This window comes from Papio anubis, chromosome 13 (assembly GCF_008728515.1).
Source record: "Papio anubis isolate 15944 chromosome 13, Panubis1.0, whole genome shotgun sequence".
Lineage (NCBI taxonomy): Eukaryota > Metazoa > Chordata > Mammalia > Primates > Cercopithecidae > Papio > Papio anubis.
The window spans coordinates 74,743,319-74,764,974 of NC_044988.1; the positions used below are offsets into that span (position 1 = coordinate 74,743,319).

The following is a 21,656-nucleotide window of genomic DNA, read 5'->3' on the forward strand; positions in this document are numbered from 1 at the left end:
CACTATTTTTCCTGCATATTCTTCCTACTTGGAAAGGGGTAGTGAGTGACAGGTGAGGCTTGACTGGACAAAACTAGATTGGGGAGATTGAACTGAGCAGGAGGAGTTTTAAACATGACAACCTGCAACAAGTAGCCTATCTACACTCAGTTTCCTTATCCCAGTTTCCTGCTCCAAGCTATGTGCTATTCTTTGCCTTCCTCTTGTACCTTACCAGTTCCAAGAACCCCACCACACCCATAACCAACCAAGTGTTCCATGTTCCAGAATTACTCCTCAGTTAAAAAAAAAAATTGTTTCCTGAGGAAAGAGAAATGAAATTTGACTATTGTTCTGCATCCAGTATTGTGTTGAACTGTCGCAACAGTTCTTATTCCTGTTGCACTGTTAGGGAAAATGAAGCCCAGGGAGGCTAAGTGTCTTGTTCAGAGTCACACAGCTAGCAAATAGTAGTCTGGATTCAAGGGAAGTTTTTCTTTACAACCCAAAGTTTTTTCATTACCACCGTTCTTGCCTGAATTATTTGCATTTCAATGGTGGTATGATTAAAGTAATTAAAACTTAAAATGTAACAGGGATAAGCCCCTATAAAGCAGGATTCCGTCCCTCCTCCTCTCCCCCCTCCTTCCCTGCCTCCCTCCCTTCCTTCCTTTCTCCCCCCTCTTCCCTACCTCCCTTCCTTCCTTCCTCTCTCCTTCCTTCCTTCCTCTCTTCTTCCTTCCTTCCCCTCCCTCCCTCTCTCTCTCCTTCCTTCCATTCTTTCCCTCCCTCCCTCCCTCCCTTCCTTCCTTCCTTCCTTCCTTCCTTCCTTCCTTCCTTCATCAGAGTCTCGCTGTCTTCCTCAGGCTGATGGCTCACCACGGCAATCTCTGCCTTCTGCACTCAAGCTATCCTCCCAGCTCAGCGTCCTGAGCATCTGGGACTACAGGTGCATGCCACCATATTGCCTGGCTAATTTTTGTGTTTTTTGTAGAGACAGGGTTTTGCCGTGTTGTCCAGGCTAGTCTTGAACTCTTGTGCTCAAACGATTGGCTCGCCTTGGCCTCCCAAAGTGTTGGGATTACAGGCATGAGCCATCACATCTGACCTAAAGTTGTTGTTGTTTGTTTTTTTTAAGAAGCTAAATAGTTGAAGTATAGTGAAAATAGTTGATAGATGATAAAGAACATGATTTAGGTAAAAACCTGGAATTCGGTCTCTCTTGTTGCCCCAAATAAAAATCACTATTGTTTTTTTTTGAGACAGAGTCTTGCTCTGTCGCCCAGGCTGGAGTGCGGTGGCGCAATCTTGGCTCACTGCAACCTCTGCTTCCTGGGTTCAAGCGATTCTTGTGTCTCAGCCTCCCTAGTAACTGGGATTATAGGCGCCTACCACCACACCCAACTAATTTTTAAAATTTTTAGTGGAGATGGGGTTTTGCCATGTTGGCCAGGGGGGGTCTTGAACTCCTGCCTGACCTCAGATGACTCTCCCAAAGTGCTGGGATTACAGGCATGAGACACCTTGCACAGCCTAAAATCACTATTTTTATTGTGTGTGTGTATGTGTGTATGTGTGTGTCTATACATATCTCTCCCCTTTTTTCAACTCTTTTGAAGGAATGTCTTAGCTATCTAAAGTAGAACTGTGAGCAAGAAAGTAGAAATGGGCTGGGTGTGGTGGCTTATGCCTGTAATCCCAGCACTTTGGGAGGCTGAGGCAGGTGGATCATGAGGTGAGAAGATCGAGACCATCCTGACTAATACGGTGAAACCCCCGTCTCTACTAAAAATACAAAAAATTAGCTGGGCATGGTGGCGGGCACCTGTAGTCCCAGCTACTCGAAGGCCGAGGCAGGAGAATGGCATGAACCCGGGCAGTGGAGCTTGCAGTGAGCCGAGATCACGCCACTGCACTCCAGCCTGGGCAACAGAGCAAGACTCTGTCTCAAAAAAAAAAAACACCATGTTGACATACTTACGACCATTATATGTAATACAGATATCTTCATTTTTCAACTGAACTTGGCAGTTTTTAAAAATTAGAAAGATAGTGAAGCAGACCTTTTTTATAAAAAAATTTAACATAGTGCTTGTTTGCAATGCTTGGCTAAATGTAAGCAGGATTATTCATGCAGTAAACACATATTGAATGTTTGCCATAGTGATAGATATTCCACTCTAACTTATGGTGGAAAATATTTTAAAGTTGGTGGATTTTATCTCCAGACTTTTAAAAATACGTTTTTCACCCTTTTTTGGCACTTCTTCCCAGCCACAAGGTTCTGATAGAATCTGATTTCAGTTATTGATGCTTGTTAATTGCTATTAATTGCATTTTGAACTAATTTATTTAAAAAGTATTAACATAGCCAGTGTTTGCATTTCTATTGCATTATAAATATAGGTAATATAAGTTTATTGTAGGAAAATAGGAATATAAATAAAACGAAAATAAAATAAAAACCACTCAATTCTGCCACCCAGAGATAATCTCTTCAACATTTATATCACCATCTAGTTTTTTGATATGCATATAAAAACTTTTTAAAAATTACAGTATCATGCTATATATGCTGCTCTATAATTTGCATTTCACATAATTATGGATATTTTTCCATATTAATCATTCTACAATACTTTTAATTATTCAACAGAATTCTTTTGTATGCATGTTTTACTTGATTTTATTTAATCAGTACCCTTTTGTTGTATATTTCTGTTGATCCCAACCTTTTAATGTTATAAATGTCACAGATGAGCATCCTTGTAGCTGAGTCTCTGCTTACACCCTTAATTATTCACTTAGAATAAATTAGAAATAGAATTACTGAGTCAATGTATATATACTTTCAAAAATTGTATTTGATATGTATTGTCAAGTTGCCCTTGAGAAGGGTTGTTAGTTTATACTAATACTCCCATCTCCACTCCAATGCCACCTTCTTTAATTAAATGGTAGGACCTCTGGTTTCTTTAGCCGACTATGAGCCTCCTTGACTTTACTGGGTAAAACAGCCAGTTCAGAGGCCACTGAACATGGTTAAGGCTTCATTATCCTCTGGTGTGCTTTACATCCCTCAAATTCTAGATGGGAGATTACCTCCTCTTATGCCGTGATATCTTAAACTGGATTCAGGGCAGAAAGGCAACATTCCCCAGCCAGTTCTTTTATTAGCATTTAGATTTTTTCTCAGCTGGTAAGCTAGACTAAATCAGAATTGATTGTAGGCTATCTCAGTTACATCTGTGTACAGGTAGTGTTCTCAACTGTTTCACTGTTACAGAGGGTGTAGCCTTCCATCTTTTAGGTATATTATGATGATTAGATTCCTGAATTTCCCAGTTCTCTTTTTTTCACCTTCTTGCATCACATCTGAGCATGATACTTTTGTCAAAATAACTGGCGAGATTCTGGTTATCTAGCTAACAGCTGGATAGAGCTTTCTGGATTCAGCTCTTATCACTGTATGGTAAACCTACCTAACAGCGATAGTTTAAGCATACTATTAGAATGAGCCTGTATGGCAGACTCACCTGAATGAGTGTTCTGAGTTTCACTGGGCTGTGTAGTTATCTTGTCCAGCTCACTGTCACTGGACCTTTTCTGTATTTAAGGCAGTTCTGCCCAGCCTGCCACCACTGGACTCTCTCCCTTGTATGTAATCCCTCAATAAAACACCATGTCTCATTTGGTGGCTCTCGGTTTCTTCTTCAGCCTCTTGAACCTGGTGCTATCCCATTGGAGTCGATGGAGGGGTTTAGCATGAAGTCACTTAATTCAAAGGACAGGTCTATGTGTGGGATGATGCAAGTGACATCATTTCTGGTGGCAGTTGGGCATTTTCCAGGAATGTTACATGCTGGTTTGATCAGTCCCTTTCCTCTGGTTGCAGGAACCCTGTGATTATCTCGTATAGTCCCCAACAGTTTAAACAGCCTAGAGTACAGGCTCTGGAGGCAACCTCCTGGATTTGAAAAGCAGAGGTTCTGGGGACAACCTCCTGGATTTGAATCGTGACTGCCAGTTGATAATTGTGTGACCTAAAACAAGTTTCTTAACATCTTGAATCTTTCCTTTTTCCAACCATAAAGTGTGAAGACTAATACTACTTTTTTTTTTTAATCAGATGTGATGATTAAAAAGATACTCCATGTTAGCAGCACAGAGCCTGGCACATAGAAGGTGCTTAATGAAATTCTAACTAAATTGGCTATAATAATAGTTTGACCCCCTTAAATTATAGATCTATTTGTGGTATTTGCAGGGGCTCTAGATTTTTGTATCTTGATTTTCTGGAATACTGCTGTAGAATTTGACTCAGAAGTCTTCTCCTGGTCAGAGAGGATGCTGGTGGGAAACCCATATGTCAGCATTTCTCTAATTATGATCACATGGATGCTGATGCCCTCTGATTTGGGGTTATAACCTGTTGATCAGTTCCAGATTTCTTATCTTGAAGTAAAATCTTAGTCCTTTGGATGCTTTTAGCCATTCTGACCTGTTCATGAACCTCTGATCTCTACTTTATCAGGCAGTACAGTGTAGTCCTTTAAGAGCATAGACTCAGGAATCAAACTGTCTTAATTTGAATCCTGACTATGTGACATATTAGCCTTGATATTTTAGGCAAGCTGCTTAACTTCTCCATGCGTCAGCTTCCTCATTGGAAAACGAGGATAATTATAGTATCTTACTTCATAGGATTCTTGAAAGGATTAAATGAATTAATAATATGTAGAGAGCTTAAGATAGTACTTGGCACTTAAGAGTACCAAAGTGCTCTTTTGCTCAGTCTATTGATTATCCTTTTACTTGATTGATAGTGATTATAAACGTAACTTTAAGCTGTGCTGCATTGAAGAGAGTAGCTCATGTCGTGTACATCTTAGATTACTTTGATTCATTCCATGACGATGACAGTGGTTGTGGTTGTGCTTGGCTAGGGTGTATATAATGCTTTTTCTTGTTGGTGTAGCAGTTGCCTTAGTCTAAATCCATAGTCACATCATTGTATTTTTTTGTTGTTATTATGAGGGTCTGGTAATTGTGTTATATCACCAAAAGACAATTGCTGAGATTGCCTGTGCAGACTTCCTATGGAGAGTTATGTCATATATTTTACTATGATTTAGCAGAATTGGCATTTGTCAAAGCATGTCTTCAGACCTGCGTCACCTAGAACTTTTAGTTATCACCACCTGAGTCTTACATAATTTTCTAGATAAGCTTTAGATAATTTATATTGCCTTTATTCATCTATGTTTGTCTATTACTTTATCCATCAGTGTTTAGAAGGTAATGGGAGGCTTGAGATCTGATATAAAAATCTGAGAACTTCGCAGGCATCCTTTAAGGTTGATAGAATCCCGTGGGGCAGATGAAAGTTGTCTTTGCCCTCCTTCACCCATAGGCTTTGATGAAAAAAAAAAAAAGAAATGAATATATGTAACATGGGCTCATTCTATAAGTACATTTTTGGAATTTGTTTTGTCAGTACATTGTGTATATGTTTTAGGACAGGGGTTATAGGTAGAGGAACTGATAAATGAGAGGGCTCCTAGGAGGAAGCAAGTCAAATGAGATAAATTCATAGCCGGCTATGCAGCTGGAGTGTAATAAGAGAATGGAAGTCTGGGGAGATAAAGCAGGTGAGGTAGGCAGTGCACAGATCATTTGAGATCTTATAGGTCATGTTAAAGATTTTCAGTTTTATCCAAGGTACAATGGGAAGCCATTGAAGAATACCGATCAGGAAGTGTGATGCCATCATTACCCTGGCTGAAGTATATAGAGAACTGATTACTGGGGAGAAAGATTATTATCAGAGTCTGATTAAGAAGTTTTGCTACAGTGAAGATTGAGATATAGGTTGAGATATCATGGTAACTTTTACTAAGATAGTAGTAATAATTCTAATGTCACAGGATACTTTGGATGTTTCTTAACCAGCTGGAAACCTCTGTGGCTGGCAGTGTCTCTCCTTGAGTTTCACTCATGCCTGCTGGGCTCGTTCTGCTCACTTGGCCTGGCAGGCTGTGCTCAGCTCATACTACTGGCCTGGATCCCACACCTGCCAAGGGCGATCCAGGCATGGAGCAGTGAGGGATATGTGAGCGAGCGAGTGAGCTTGGGGTTCAGCCACTGTGGACAGCCTAGCATGCTGGCTGCTGTGGCCATGCGGGCAGCTCCAGGCACTGGCACAGTCACCAGCTCCATGTGAGGCTGCAGCTGAACCAAGCATACTGCAAGTGGTTTCCTCTGTGGGTGCCTGTGTCTGGATGAGGTGAATGCAGTGGTGCCTGAAAACTCAGAGATGACAGTAACTGTGGAGCCCCAAGGGGTTGGGGGCAGGGGTGCTACAGCGTTCTTGTTCCTGCCACCCGCAGCTTGGCCAGTGGGAGCAGTGGGGCATGTTTCAGCCTATTCACTCCTGCCACCTCACCTGGGCTTGTGGCTCCCAGGCTGGCCCAGTCCTGTTGTCACCTCCTGTCATGTGGGGCAGCCGCCTGATGCTGGTGGAAGGTGGGAGGGCTATAGTGTTACAGCTCTGGCTCAGGGAATCCTGAGGTCTAGGCCCTTAGAAGTGTTGCCACTCTTCACTTCTGCAGTTCATGTCACTGCCTGCAGCTTGGTAAGCTGGTCAGGAACATGTTACAGCCCCTTTTGCTCCTGTCTGCAGCTTAGCAAGCGAGCCAGGAAAGTGTTACAGCCCTTTCCGTGCCTGCCTTTCAGTGGTTCCTGACTTCTTGTCCAGAGTCCAGGAAGAATGAGGTGACATGGACGACTGGATGGTGAGCAAGGCAGTGGAGAGTTTTACTGAGTGACAGAATAGCTCTTAGTGGTGAGGAGTCCTGAAATGGGTAGTCCAGATATGTGGCTGAGTCCAGGGTTTTTATGGGCTCAAAATGGGGTAGTTTATGCTGATTGGTCCACGGGCAGGAGGAAGTATGTGCTGATTGGTCCATGGGTGGGCCTGGAAAAAGTACTATTTGTTTGACTGAAAGGCATAAAGGAAATTCTCATTCAGGTTGGTGGATTCCATCAGGAACTGGCAGCCCAGTTTTCAGGCTTCAGGCTGTCTTCAGCCTGAAGGTCAGGTTTCACCAGGGATCCGCCCCATCTACCTAGGACTAGGTCTGCCTCCTGCTGCTATCAGTAGAACCATTAAGAAGGTACAATCTATAGAACTTTGTGACTTCATGTAGAGCACAAATTAGAGGAGAGGAGATAGTGATGATGGCCTAGCTTTCTGTCTTTGCTCTTGATTAAATTTGGAAGTCCTGGAGGGATAGACTGGGGTAGAAAACTCATTGCATTATGATGTCTTTTAGATCTTTTCTGCTCTCTTTCTCTGCCTTGGCGTATTGCCTACCATATCTAGAAAACACTTTTTAAAAATTGCTGGGTTTGATACCTATTCAGCCAGCCTCCCCTTGTATACCTCCTAGATTAGGCACATACTATCCTTATATACACCTTTTACTTGACTCCTACCACTGTAGAGAAAATTTTAGCTTTATGTCACATATACAAGCTAGGGTCAAGTTTCCGAACTCAGCACATGTAATCTTAATTCTTTAGTTTTCATGTTTTGGTGCTGGTGGTAGTTTTGTCTTAAATATTCTAATTCCTTGTAACTTGTTTTCCAGTTCAACTGAGCACCAAGTTCCTTAGTGCTTTTTATCTTTATGTCATTTCCACTTAGTTCCAGCCAGTCTCCATTCTTGTGAGGGTCAGAAAGGCTGAAGCCTTGGCCCTCTCACTGATGAACTTTTACTATTTTAGAATGCTAAATATGAGCTCTGGATTACAGTCTTTTTCATTTGCTCATCCTCTCCACAGCAGTTGCAGATTAAAGGGCAAGTGGATCAGAGCTTCTGGAGCCTTTGTCTCAGTAGTCTGCCCTTGGGGAACTTTGCGGATATTTCCTACCTTTAAGCTTAGAAAAGCTTAACAGAGAGGCAGCATTTTATCTGTATTAGCTAACAAGGTCACATTGGTTGCTGTGACTTTCTCTTTATGATCTGAATGGTTGCTGCTTCTGCAACCATGTTTAGTAATGTATTCGGCAGCTTTGAAAATATAGATGATCTTAAATGCTGGGGTTCCAGAGTCCTCTACAGCTGGCTTGTCCATTCTGACAGCATCTCAGTGTTGTATTGTAGCAAAGGCGCTGAAGCCCTTCCCATCTAAAGACTGAAGTGCATCCCCTCAAAATAATCTAGGCCTTTAGTCTTTGCAGTTTTGGCATTAGGGTAAACCAACTTTTCTCAGAATGTAGACCCTTTATCTAGGTGTGTATTACAGACTCTCATGCTGTACTGGAACTCCTTGTTAAATTCAAGAGCTGTAGAGTGCTCTGTCTTCAAAGAATGAGACCATGTTTCCCAGAAATACTATATCAGTCTTTAAAGACCTTTCTTTCTCATCCACTTTCTGGGAAAGTACAGTATTTTTACAGCCTTACGCAATTCATATAGGATATCATTCCCCTAAAGGCTTTAACATAGATTGCAGAGTTTCTTTCCAGAAGTATGGCTATTAATACATCTTAGGCCAATACAGTTGAAAAGGGTCTTTCATCTGTGGTAATAGAATTTGAATGAATTTAGGGGAATGGTAAAGATAAGATTAACTGTAATCACTGGGCGCAGAGGCTCATGCCTGTAATCCCAGCACTTGGGAAGCCGAAGCAGGTGAATCACAGGGTCAGGAGTTCAAGAACAGCCTGGCCAGCATGGTGAAACCCCATCTCTACTAAAAAATACAAAAAATTAGCCAGGCATGGTAGCTTGCACCTGTAATCCCAGCTACTCGAGAGACTGAGGCAGTAGAATTGCTTGAACCTGGGAGGTGGAGGTTGCAGTGAGCCGAGATTGCACCACTGCACTCTAGCCTGGGTAACAGAGTGAGACTCCATCTCAAAAAAAAAAAAAAAAATTGTAATCTAAGGATGATATTTTTTGGAGGTATGGGATAGTATCATAGAAAATGGAGGGCATTATTCTGATGATTCTTTGAATTTGTCTAACCTATATGTCAGTTGTCCTCAGGTGCAGTCTTGTTTTTGTTAGCTGCCAACTGTGACACGGACATTTGTACTTTTTGTGATCCCAAGAAGTCTTCTCTTACCAAAAACATGAGTGAACAGCGTAAATTTCACAGGAGAGAGGAGTGTATTTGTTTCTTCTGTTATGGTTTTGGATCCCAAAGTGATGTTACTTATGCACCAATTTATTTTGAGAGTTGGTAATTTTAAAATGTCTTTCACTTTCTAGAGTTAATATTAATGTAAATTAAAAACTGAGAAATTAGCAAAATTCTGATAAAGGAAGTTGGTTGTAATGTTTTAACTTATATCCACATATAGTTATTATAATTCAAGAATCTGGCATAACATAAGCACATAAAGAAATTCTGGTCTTCCAAGAAAAAGTTTAGAAAGCTTTTAGGTCGTTTATTTTTAATTGCAAATTAATAAGATTAATAGAGGATCTCTGCCCTATTTCCACTCTTAGAAATATATGGTCTGTTTGGATGACATAGACCTCTTAAGTCTGTATTTTCCAGGATGGTAGCTTCTAGCCATAATGTGGTTTTTGAGCACTTGAAATGTGGCCAGTTTTGAATTGAGATATGCATAAGTGTAAAATACAAACTGAATTTTGAAGACTCAGTACCAAAAAAAAGAAAAACTCATTAATTGTTAAATATTAACTACATGTTGAAATGATGATGTATTTTGAATCTATTAAATAAAATATTAAAATTAATTTCTCCTGTTTTTCCTTTACTTTTTTGATGTGGCTGCTATTGGCTCCTACTATATTTATATTGGACAGTACTGCTTTAAGGAGAATGAAAACGTTACAGTTGGTAAAGCCTGTTTTCTGATCTCTAACGTCACTACTGGACCAGTCTGTTAACTTGCAGCAGGTTGGTAGCTCTTAAAGGAGCAGAGAGAGGATTTAACCTGAAGATCTGATTCAAAATTAGAGCATTTAGATGTCTTGGACTGTACTCAGTAAAAAACAGGAACATTAAAAAGGTAGGCTTTAGCTGGGAGCAGGGATCATGCCTGTAACTTCAGGAGGCTGAGGTGGGAGAATTGCTGGAGCCCAGAAGTTTGAGACCAGCCTGGGCAACATAGTGAGACCTCGTCTCTACAAAAAATCAAACGATGAGGCAGGTGGATATGGCTTGAGCCCAAGAGGTTGAGGCTGCAGTGAGCTGCAATTGTGTCACTGCACTCCCACCCGTGTGACAGAGCCTCAAAAAAAAAAAAAAAAAAAAAAAGGTTTCTCATTAAAATCTTTGGAGCTCAGGTCTTACCTAGTTGGGGCCATAAACTACAACTATCTCCAGATTTTTGCTATATAATTTCTGAAATGCAAAGCTTGCTACTAAACTTAGACCAAAAAAAAAAAAAAAACATAGATGGGAAGCTATGCTAAGGATATTTTATTTTTTGCTCTATGTCTGCCTTTTTTTTTTTTTTTTTTGTTCCAATGTTTTATAATTTTTTTGGTGGAAAGTTTTTTTTTGTTTTTTTTTTTTTTTTTTTGGAGACGGAATCTTGCTCTGTCACCCAGGCTGGAATGTAGTGGTGTGATCTTGGCTCACTACAACCTCTACCTCCCGGGTTCAAGCAATTTTCTTGACTCAGCCTCCTGAGTAGCTGGGATTACAGGCGCCTACCACCACGCCTGCCTAATTTTTGTATTTTTAGTAGAGACAGGGTTTCGCCTTGTTGGCCAGGCTGGTTTTGAACTTCTGACCTCAGGTGATCCACCCGTCTCAGCCTCCCAAAGTGCGGGGGTTACAGGCACGAGCCACTGTGCCTGACAGTTTTTTTTTTTTTTTTTTTGAGACAAAATCTTGCTCTGTTGCCCAGGCTGGAGTGCAGTGGTGAGATATCGACTCACTGCAGCCTCCACCTCCTGGGTTCAAGTGATTCTCCTGCCTCAGCCTCCTGAGTAGCTGGGATTACAGGTGCACACCACCACACCTGGCTAATTTTTATAATTTTAGTAGAGAGAAGTTTCACTATGTTGGCCAGGCTGGTTTTGAACTCCTGACCTTAAGTGATCTGCCTGCCTTAGCTTCCCAAAGTGTTGGGATTACAGGTGTGAGCCACTGTGCCTGGCCTTTTTTCAGCTTTTATTGAACTCACATATATCATGGTGATTGAAATTTTGTTACTGGGTTGAATTCATTGGGCCTGGCTCCTCTTTTTCATAGAAGGTGATCTTTTCAGAAGATTCTTCTACTCTTGTTCTGGTAGAATGTTATCAACTTTTCTCTGAAGTTCATTAGATGTGCCTCCCAGTGAATCAAGCTGTGATTCTCTACTCTGAAAATTCCAGCAGTTCTCTGTCATTGAAAACTCTTGGCAAATAAGATATTTAAAGAATATGTACTGTATTGTATGAGTAGACCATATGATGGGCTAATTGATTGGATTTAGAGGCAGTATCCCAAAGTAGTTAAGACCATGGGCTTTGGACATAGATCATTTTTACCTTACTAGCAGTGTTACTTTGAATCTCCGTTTTCTCATCTGCACAATACGGATGTAACTCTGCCATTTTGAGGGATAGAAGGGGAGGCAGATTCAGTTCATTAGCCAGAAACAGCCCTGTCTTATTAACTGAAACCTACTATAAAGTCTGAGTATTGTACAGACCTGTTTTTACTATTCCATTGTATTGCTTTTAAATATGTATTGAGCTGGGCATGGTGGCTCAAGGCTGTAATCCCAGCACTTTGGGAGGCCAAGGCAGGTGGATCACCTGAGGTCAGGAGTTTGAGACCAGCCTGGCCAACATGGCAAAACCCTGTCTCTACTAAAAATATAAAAATTAGCTGGGCATGGTGTCTCATGTCTATAATCCCAGCTACTCAGGAGGCTGAGACAGGAGAATCACTTGAACCTGTGGGCGGAGGTTGCAGTGAGCCGAGATGGCGCCATTGCACTCCAGCCTGGGCGACAGAGTGAGACTCCATCTCAAAAAATAAATAAATAAATAAATAAATAAATAAAATAATAAATATGTATTGAGGCTGGATGCAGTGGCGCCTGTAATCCCAGCACTTTGGGAAGCTGAGGCAGGCAGATCACTTGAGGCCAGGAGTTCGAGACCAGCCTAGTCAACATGGCGAAACCCTGTCTCTACTAAAAATATAAAAATTAGCTGGGTGTAGTGGCACATGCTTGTAATCCTAGCTACTCAGGAGATGGAGGCAGGAGAATTGCTTGAACCTGGGATGTGAGGTTGCAGTGAACCAAGATTGCGTCACTGCATTCCAGCCTGGTTGACAGTGAGACTGTCTCAAAAAAACAAAAAGCAAAAAAAAAAAAAAAACAAAAAACAAAAAAAGAAAGAAAAAAGTACTGAGCCTACCTTGGGTGAGTACTTGGAAGATTTAAGTCCTTTGACCTCTTCTCCATTTCTGTATTACCTCTGTTGCTTCTCCAACTGCGTCCACCCCTCCCCCAAGTCTTGGTGCACCAGTTCTTGGGAAGAGTATTGGCAGGATAAACACTTAATTCTCGGTCTTCATTGGTCTTCTGTCACAGTATAACTTCATTGTGTTATTATATTAAAATACCAACAGTAGTGACAGTGGGAAGAAATAGTGTAAGTGAATAAAACAGAGAACCCTTAGGCAGCCCCAGGGATGATAATAAAAACCTCCTTATCTCCAGGAATTTTGAGACTCAAAGGAGAACTGTTACTGTTAAATTAAAAATTTTCAGCCGGGTGCAGTGGCTCATGCCTGTAATCCCCGCACTTTGGGAGGCCGAGGCAGGTGGATCACCTGAGGTCAGGAGTTCAAAACCAGCCTGGCCAACATGATGAAACCCCGACTAAAAATACAAAAATTAGCTGGGCATGGTGGTGCACACCTGTAATCCCAGCTGCTTGGGAGGCTGAGGCAGGAGAATCGCTTGAACCCGAGAGGTGGAGGTTGCAGTGAACCAAGATCCTGCCATTGCACTCCAGCCTGGGCAACAAGAGCAAAACTTAGTCTCAAAGAAAAAAATTTTTTTTTCACTACTAAAATGCTTTGTGAACATTTGTATAAAATGTTGCCAGGTATGGTGGCTTACACCTGCAATCCCAGCACTTTGGGAGGCTGAGGCAGGTGGATCTCCTGAGGTCGAGTTTGAGACCAGCCTGGCCAACGTGGTGAAGCCCTGTCTCTACTAAAAATGCAAAAAGTGGCTGAGCCATGGTGGCAGGCACCTGTAATTACAGCTACTCGGGAGGCTGAGGCAGGAGAATTGCTTGAACCCAGGAGGTGGAGGTTGCAGTGAGCCGAGATCACGCCATTGCCCTCCAGCCTGGGAGACAAGAGCAAAAAACTCTGTCTTGAGAAAAAAAACTTAAAAAAAAAGATGTTACCGCCCTTCAGACTATTTCCTGGGCTCCTTATGTGTAACCGTTTATCGATATCTGATTATATTTTTTAGGAGAACCTTTATTTCACAAAGTCTTATAGGCTTTATTAAAACATTTAAGCTCATAGGTACTTACAGAAAAAAGTCCTGTGCTTCTGAGAAAATTACAAAGTATTAAAGTACTTGCATTTGATTTTTTTCTGAGACTATAAATAACCTTGTTTGGTTTTTGCTATTGCTACCAATGAGTAGTTACTGCAGCTAGACTTGTGCTGTCCAATATGATAGCATTGGTTACATTTGGCTATATAAACTTAAATTAATTAATTACAGTTGGAAAAATTAAATTTAGTTCCTCAGTTCTAGTCACATTTCAAGACTTCATTAAGTGTGTGTGGCTGGTGGCTGCCATATTGGGCAGCACATTTATAGGACATTTCCATCACAGTGGAAAATTTTATTGGATAGCACCGAACCAGAGAGAAAATTAACCAAATGTTTTATTTAAATAGGAAGCATTATCAAAGTCTCAGCTATTTGCTACTAAAATTGCTTGATTTATTATAGTTCTATGGCATCTGTAAACATTGGAATGAATGTTGTCATTCTAAATGCACATTTATTATCTAGTTTCATATCTCTAAAATATGTTTATTTTTGTAAATAAATAAAATGTTGATGAATTTATGTCTCCTTGCTTTTATTCCTTGGATCCTGATGTTGTATTCCGTTTCCATTTGTTTTTACATCATTTAAAGATTTTGCTCTATTCCATTGCCATGGCCAATGACCTAAAATAATTCTATTGGTATTAAGTTAAACTGATCAGTTTCAATCTGAAAAGTATCATGGGGATTAAGTTGTATATTAGGAATAAGAGGGCTTAATACAGTACAAATATATACCCCATCTTTTCTAATTATAAGCCTTTGGAAGTTTTGAACAATGAGAAATTTTACATTGCTCCTATTTGTTGTACTCTTACATAAAGTTTGTTTAGAGAATGCTTGTTAATGAGTTTTATAACTCTTTCATTGAAATATAGTGTTTTAATGTTTTTCTTAATTCTAGGAAGCTCTACAGAGGATCATTTCAACTCTGGCAAATAAAAATGATGAAATTCAGAACTTCATTGATACACTAAATCATACACTAAAAGGAGTTCAGGTATGATTTTTTTATGAAAAATTTTATATAAATACGTCACAACTAATGAGTCAAATCTGAAGTACAAATATACTCCATGAACTTTGGGTTATAAACTAATGGAGGTGAGAGCAGGATTTTAAAATAGCAGATAAAGTAAAAATGTTTTCATTGCAATTCCTGTTTTGTCCATGGAAAAATCAAAATAGTAAGAGAAAAGGAAAACTCTGGAATAGTAGTTGTTAGGGAATACCAGAGTGCTCACTTTAGTCCTTTTCCATTTGACATTTTTTCTAATATAAATTAAGAGCAATTTGTACTTTTTCAAAAGTACTGGCAAGTAAAACATTTCTTTTGCAATCAACAATGGAAGAAAAATGTTGGCCACATGTGATGGCTCATGCCTGTAATCCCAGCACTTTGGGAGGCTGATGCAGGTTGATAGGTTGAGCCCAGGAGTTTGAAACCAGCCTGGGCAACATGGCAAGACTCCATCTCTACCATAAATAAATAAATAAATAAATAGATAAATAAATAAAATTAAAAAAAAATTAACTGGGTGTGGTGGCATATACATGTAGTCCCAGTTACCCAGGAGGCTGAGGTAGGAGGATCGTTTGAGCCTAGGAGGTCCAGGCTGCAGTGAGCAGTGATTGTGGCACTGCACTCCAGCCTGGATGATAGAACGAGACTGTGTCTCAAAAAGAAAAGAAAACGTTATTGGTAAGGGGTCTACTTGTAGAAGCAGATGAAATTAAATAAAAGGTAAAGGGCCCATTGAGGAGGGAGAGGAATACTTAAGAAAATAGTTCCAGGTTTGGGGAGATAATTTATGTTGTAAGTAGTGACATACTGATTGTGGAAGAGAGAACTCAAGATAATCTGGTTGCTAGAAACGTAAAATCTACCAAGACTGAATCAGAAAGAAATAGAAAATATGAATAGGTCAATAATGAATAAGGAAATTGAATCCACAATAAAGTCTTCCATCAAGGAAAAGCCTGCAACCTGGTAGTTTTATCGCTGAATTCTACCGAATATTTAAAGAACTACTATCAGTTCTTCTCAGCCTCTTCCAAAAAAATCAAAGAGGAGGGAGTACTTCCAAATCCATTTTACAAATTCAACATTACCCCAATAATGAAGCCAAACCAGGGATACTACAAAAGAGAGAACTACAGGCCAATATTCCTAATCAACATAGATGCAAAAATTCTCAATAAAATATTAGCAAACTGAATTCAGTAGCACATTAAAAAGATCATTTACCATGATCCAGTAGGTTTCATGCCTGGGATGCAAGGATGGTTCAACAGAAGTCAATAAATGTGATATACCATATTAACAAAACTAAAGACAAAAAAAAAAGTGTATGGTTATCTCAGTAGATGCAGAAAAATAATTTGACAAAATTGAACATCCTTTCATGATAAAAACTCTCAACAAATTGGGTATAGAAGGAATGTACCACAACACTGTAAAGGCCATATGTATAATAGCAGTCTCACGGCTACCATCTTATCAAAGGTGAGAAGTCAAAAGCTTTTTCTGTAAAGTCAGGAACAAGACAAAGATGTTTACTCTCACCACTTTTTTCTTTTTTTTTTTTTTGAGACAAAGACTTGTTCTGTCACCCAGGCTGGATTGCAGTGTCGCAGTCTCGACTCACTGCAACTTCTGCTTCCCAGGTTCAAGCGATTCTCCTGCCTTAGTCTTTAGAAAACTCTAAAGACTCTACCAGAAAACTATTAGAACTGATAAATTCAGTAAAGTTACAGAATGTAATATCGATGCACAAAAATCAGTATTCTGTACACGAAAAATGAACTATTTCAAAAAGAAAATAAGAAAACAATCCCATTTACTGTAGCATAAAAAAATAGGAATAAATTTACCTAAGGAAATGGAAGATCTGTATACTGAAAGCTATAAAACAGTGATGAAAGAAATTTAAGAAGACATAAATGAATGGAAAAATATCCCATGTTTGTGGATTAGAAGAATTAACATTGTTAAAATATTTGTACTACCCAAAGTAATCTACAGATTCATTGTAATCTCTATCCAAATACCAGTGTCATTTTCCACAGAAATAGAAAAAATCCTAAAATGTATATAGAAATACAAAAAACCCAGAATAACCAAAATAATCTTTAGCAAAAAGAACATTCATGAGAGGCCGAGTTGGGTGGATCACCTGAAGTTAGGAGTTCAAGATCAGCCTGGCCAACATTGTGAAACCCCATCTCTACTAAAAATAAAAGAATTAGTTGGTTGTGGTGGGCGCCTGTAATCTCAGCTAGTTGAGAGGCTGAGGCAGGAGAATCGCTTGTACCCAGGAGGTGGAGGTTGCAGTGAGCCGAGATCGTGCCACTGCACTCCAGCCTGGGTTGATAGAGCAAGACTCTGTCTCAAAAAAAAAAAAGAAAAAAAGAAAAAAAGAAAAAAAAATCATTATTTTAGCTGTCTTGAACGATTTTATTGGAAAATTGGTGAATCAGCTTTCTTTAGATAAGCATAAAGCTAATGACTGTAAAGCTCCTGGTCTGTGGACAAGAGAATCATCACATTTGATATCTGGAAAGAGAGATCTTATGTAGATCTAGCTCAAACCATCCTTCTGGTTGATAAATTTTTGATTTCTACCTTAATGTTAGAAAAAAAGTAGTGGGGGAATTAAACTACACCCTTGTTGCTGAAGATGGGGGCTTAGTAGTAGGCAAAAGGCAACAAGATGCCATCTGGTGATTGAGAGGAAAATAGTCTATTTCTTTTTTATGAATGAATAAACTGAGGTCTAGGAATTTAAGTGCCTTGTACAAGGTCATGCTGTTACTGAATGGCTAGTGTGGGATTAGAGTTAGGTCTTTTCCCTTCCGGACTGCACATTCTACTTCTGTAGTTGTTCTTACCATTGTAAATAGACTAGTAAAATGATTACCACCACCTTTGGTGAGGTGCCAGTGAGGTGTCTAGTTTTTATAAACATTATAAGCAAAAGTTTGGACATAATATTATAATAGATTGTATATATTAGTTCTCTTAGTGCCAGTTCGCTTCTCTTAATTGAATGATTCATCCAAGTTGAAAAATGTCTTAAGAGAATTTCTTCTCTCTCATGTTTGTTGCAAGTGTGGATATTGCTTATCTAGGGATTTTACAAATAATTTAATTTATTTTTTGTTGAGGTAGCAGCATCTTGCTTATGGACGCAATGGGGAACTCTGAGAAGTCAAGAGACTTGAAATGCCTTATTGACCATGTTACTAGTAACATAGTTACTAGTGTGGCTTTGGGCAAGTAACTTACCTGTATTTTAATTAATAAAATACAGGATTTGAATACAAATTCTAGTCATTAGATGATTCAATATTTGATAAATATCTTAGGATCCAATAAATAATTGCTTAGTCTTTAAATTTCTGTTTATCTTATATAAATACAGTGTTTTAGAGACCTTGAAAGATTTTAAAATTTAGACAAAATCTGCCTCATTTCTGTTTGTGCAAAGTGTTCCTCAGAATTACTGAATTAAAATCTCTGGAATATTTTATTAAAATACCTCACCAGTGATTCTGATACGCACCAGAGGTTAAAAACCACTGGCTTAAAGTCTGCCTGAGAGACTGAAGGTCTGGACAAAGTTGGGAATCTTCAAACATCCTTTCATGTTGTCCTGTGGAAACAGTAAAGTGAAGAGCGTATGGGGCTAGTCCATAAAAGGCAACTTAACTGATAGTATAGCTGAAACAGTACTGTTAGCATTAGCAGGCAGTTTGTTGCATTTATCTCTTTTGAAAGCCTTAAGTCAAATATTAGAATTATGTTCTTTTTATATTAGGCCTATATAGTTTATAATATAAATTTATTCTCTCTTTTGGGCATACCTTTTAGTTTTTAAATGTTTGATAGCTCTTCAGTAAAATTGTTTTGTTTTGTTTTTTAAACAGGAAAATTCGTCCAACATACTCTCAGAGTTAGATGAAGAATTTGATAGTTTATACTCTATACTGGATGAAGTAAAAGAAAGTATGATTAACTGTATCAAGCAGGAACAAGCTCGTAAATCCCAAGAGTTACAGGTGAGATCATACAACTGTTAAAATATGGATAATTTTAGTCTATTTAATGCTCGATTTATGGTAAGCAAAGATTAGTGAATTTCTTAGTATACCTTGAAGAATATGGTTTTTTGTTTTGGCCATAAGTATTCTAAAATTATGGTTAAAAAAAACCAATTTATTCTCTTAACCTTTTTTTTTTTTTTTTTTTTTGAGACAAAGTCTGGCTCTGTCACCCAGGCTGGAGTGATCTTGGTTCACTGCAACCTCCGCCTCCCAGGTTCAAGTGATTCTCCTGCCTCAGCCTCCCAAGTAGCTGGGATTACAGGTGCCCACCACCACGTCTAGCTAATTTTTGTATTTTTAGTAGAGACGGGGTTTCACCATGTTGGCCAGGCTGGTCTCAAACTCCTGACCTCAGGTGATCCACTTGTCTTGGCCTCCCAAAGTGTTGGGAATTACAGGTGTGAGCCACTGTGTCCGGCCAATTCTCTTAACCATTTTAAACTGTACAGTGTACAATTTGATGGTGTTAAATATATTCGCATTTTTGTATAACAGATCTCTAGAATTTTTTCATCTTGTGCAAGTGAAACTTTATGTCCCTTGATCAACAACTCATTTCCCTTTCTTACTAGCTCCTGGCAATCATCATATTATTTTCTGTTTCCATGACTACTCTACATGTCTCATAAGTGGAATCATAGCATTTGTCCTTTTGTGACTTATTTCCACTCAGCATAATGTCCTCAAGATTTATTCATATTATAGCATGTCTAGGATTTCCTCCTTTTTTGTGGTTGAATAATATTCTACTCATGTATATGCCACATTTTCTTTATCCATTTATATGTCTATGGACATTTGGGCAGCTTACATGTCTTAGCTACTGTGAATAATGATGCAATGAACGTGGGAGTTTAAATCTCTCTTTGAGATTCTGTTTTCAATTCTTTTGGATATGTATACTTAGAAGTAGGATTGCTGAATCATGTGGTAATTCTCTTTTTAGTTTTCTGAGGACCCTCTATATAATGTTTTCCATAGTGGCTGCACTATTTTACATTCCTACCAGCCCAAGGGTTCCAGTTTCTTCACACGCTTGGCAATGCTTCTTATCTTCTGGGTTTTTTTTGATAGTGGCCATCATAATGGGTATGACATGCTATTTCATTACGGTTTGGCTTTGCATTTCCCTAGTGACTAGTGATGTTAACCATCTTTTCATGTGTTTGTCGGCCATCAGTGTATTTTCTTTAGAGAAATGTCTATTCAGGTTCTTTGGCCATCTTTTAATTGGGTTACTTGTAGGGTTTTTGTGGTTGTTAAGTTGCAGCAGTTTTCTATACATTCTGGATATTAACTCCTTATCAGGTATATGATTTTCAGTCCCTGCCCCCCCCCCCGCCCATTTTGTAGGCTGCTTTTTTACTCTGTTGGTTGTTCCATTTGATATGGAGAAGTTTTAAAGTTTTACATCATCTCATTTGTCTATTTTTGCTTTCATTGTCATATCCAGGAAATCATTGACAAACACAGTGTTATGAAGCTTTTCCTGTATGTCTCCTTCTAGGAGCTTTAGAGCTTATGTTTAGGTCTTCAATCCATTTTTAGTTAATTTTTGCATGTGGTGTTAAGTAAGGGACCTACTTTATTTTTTTGCTTATGGATATTCAGTTTTCCTAGCACCATTTGTTGAAGAGAGTGTCCTGTCCCTATTGTTCAACCTTGGTACCTATGTCAAAGATCATTCGATCATATATGTGAAGGGTAATTTCAGGGCTGTCTGTTTTGTTCCATTGGTCTGTGTATCTGTCTTTATGCCAGTACCACATAGTTTGGGGTCCTATAGTTTTGTAAGATATTTTGAAACCAGGAGTGTTGAGGCATTCAACTTTTTTCTGTTTCAAAATTGTTTGTGCAATTCAGGGTCTCTTGAGATTCTACGTGAATTTTATATGTATTTTTTCTATTCCTACAAAAAAATGTCTTGGGATTTTGACAGTGATTACATTGAATTTATAGATTGTTTTGGGTAGTATGGACAGTTTAACAATATTAAATGTTCCAGTCTATGAACGTGAGTATCTTTCCCTTTATTTTTGTTGTATATTTCTTTTAGCATTGTTTTGTAGTTTTGGGTGTATAGGTCTCATGCCTCGTTGGTTAAGTTTATTTCAAAGTATGCTGTTCTTTTTGATGCTATTATAAGTGGATTTTTTTTCTTATTTTCCTTCTTGGATTGTTCATTATTGGTGTGTAGAAGTGCAAATTTTTGTGTTTTGATTTGAGTTATAGATATCTTTGAGCACCTAAAAGCTATGGAAAAACACGTATGTTCTCTTTCTGTCTTACATACACACTGTACATGCACAGTTTCCAGGGATCAGATACCCTCTGAAGCGTGTCCATACTCCCCAGGTTGAGGTTTGTTGTTCATATTTGGGGGCAAGGGATGTACTACTTAAATAATTCAAGGATAATTTGTTTATTCATAAAGTTTCCATACTTTTCAATAAATACTAATAAGAAATGAATTCATTTAAAAAACAAAACACTGTAGAAGAAAGGACAACTCAGCGTCTTCTGAAGATCCAGCCGAAAACTCATCCTGTGCAGAATTCTGTTCTGTTTTGGACCCAGACCCTTCTTTACAGCACCACTCTGGAATGGCCTTTAGGCATCCAGTTGCTTAATCTCCAATCTTCCCTTTTCCCTCCCCTTACTTCTTTACCAGAGCAGCTCTAATGGTCTTCATCTACCACTAGTCAACATTTCTGTCACCCTAACTCGTACCACATATTAAACCTGCCACAAAAATGGCCATGGGTCATGTCTTTTCTCCTGCCTTTCCTTCTTCCCATCAAGTACCAAAAACTCTTGCATATTGAGTGTACGTTATCCATTTCGATCAGCCCCCTAGCCATTCCTGGTGTGAGTGATGTTCCAGTGCTGCTGGTAATATTTTCCCTTTTCACTTACCTCTCAGTTCCTAGTACCTCATTGATATCTGTTGTTTGTCAGGACATTCTTTCTGCTTGAATATATGTGGACAGTTTGTT

At 39.0% G+C, this 21,656-nt stretch overlaps 1 protein-coding gene across 7 annotated transcripts in view; it reads left to right on the plus strand.

Annotated features, from left to right (window-relative positions):
• Positions 1-21,656, plus strand: part of FSD1L (fibronectin type III and SPRY domain containing 1 like) — a 96,105-nt gene that overhangs the window by 10,913 nt on the left and 63,536 nt on the right. For 4 of the 7 annotated variants that reach the window (XM_017949667.3, XM_017949671.3, XM_017949670.3 and 1 more), the window contains exons 2-3: positions 14,459-14,554; positions 18,484-18,615. In XM_017949667.3, the coding sequence (XP_017805156.1) occupies positions 14,459-14,554; positions 18,484-18,615 (228 nt within the window). The other 3 variants (XM_009188370.4, XM_017949672.3, XM_021927301.2) reach the window with 2 other exon arrangements.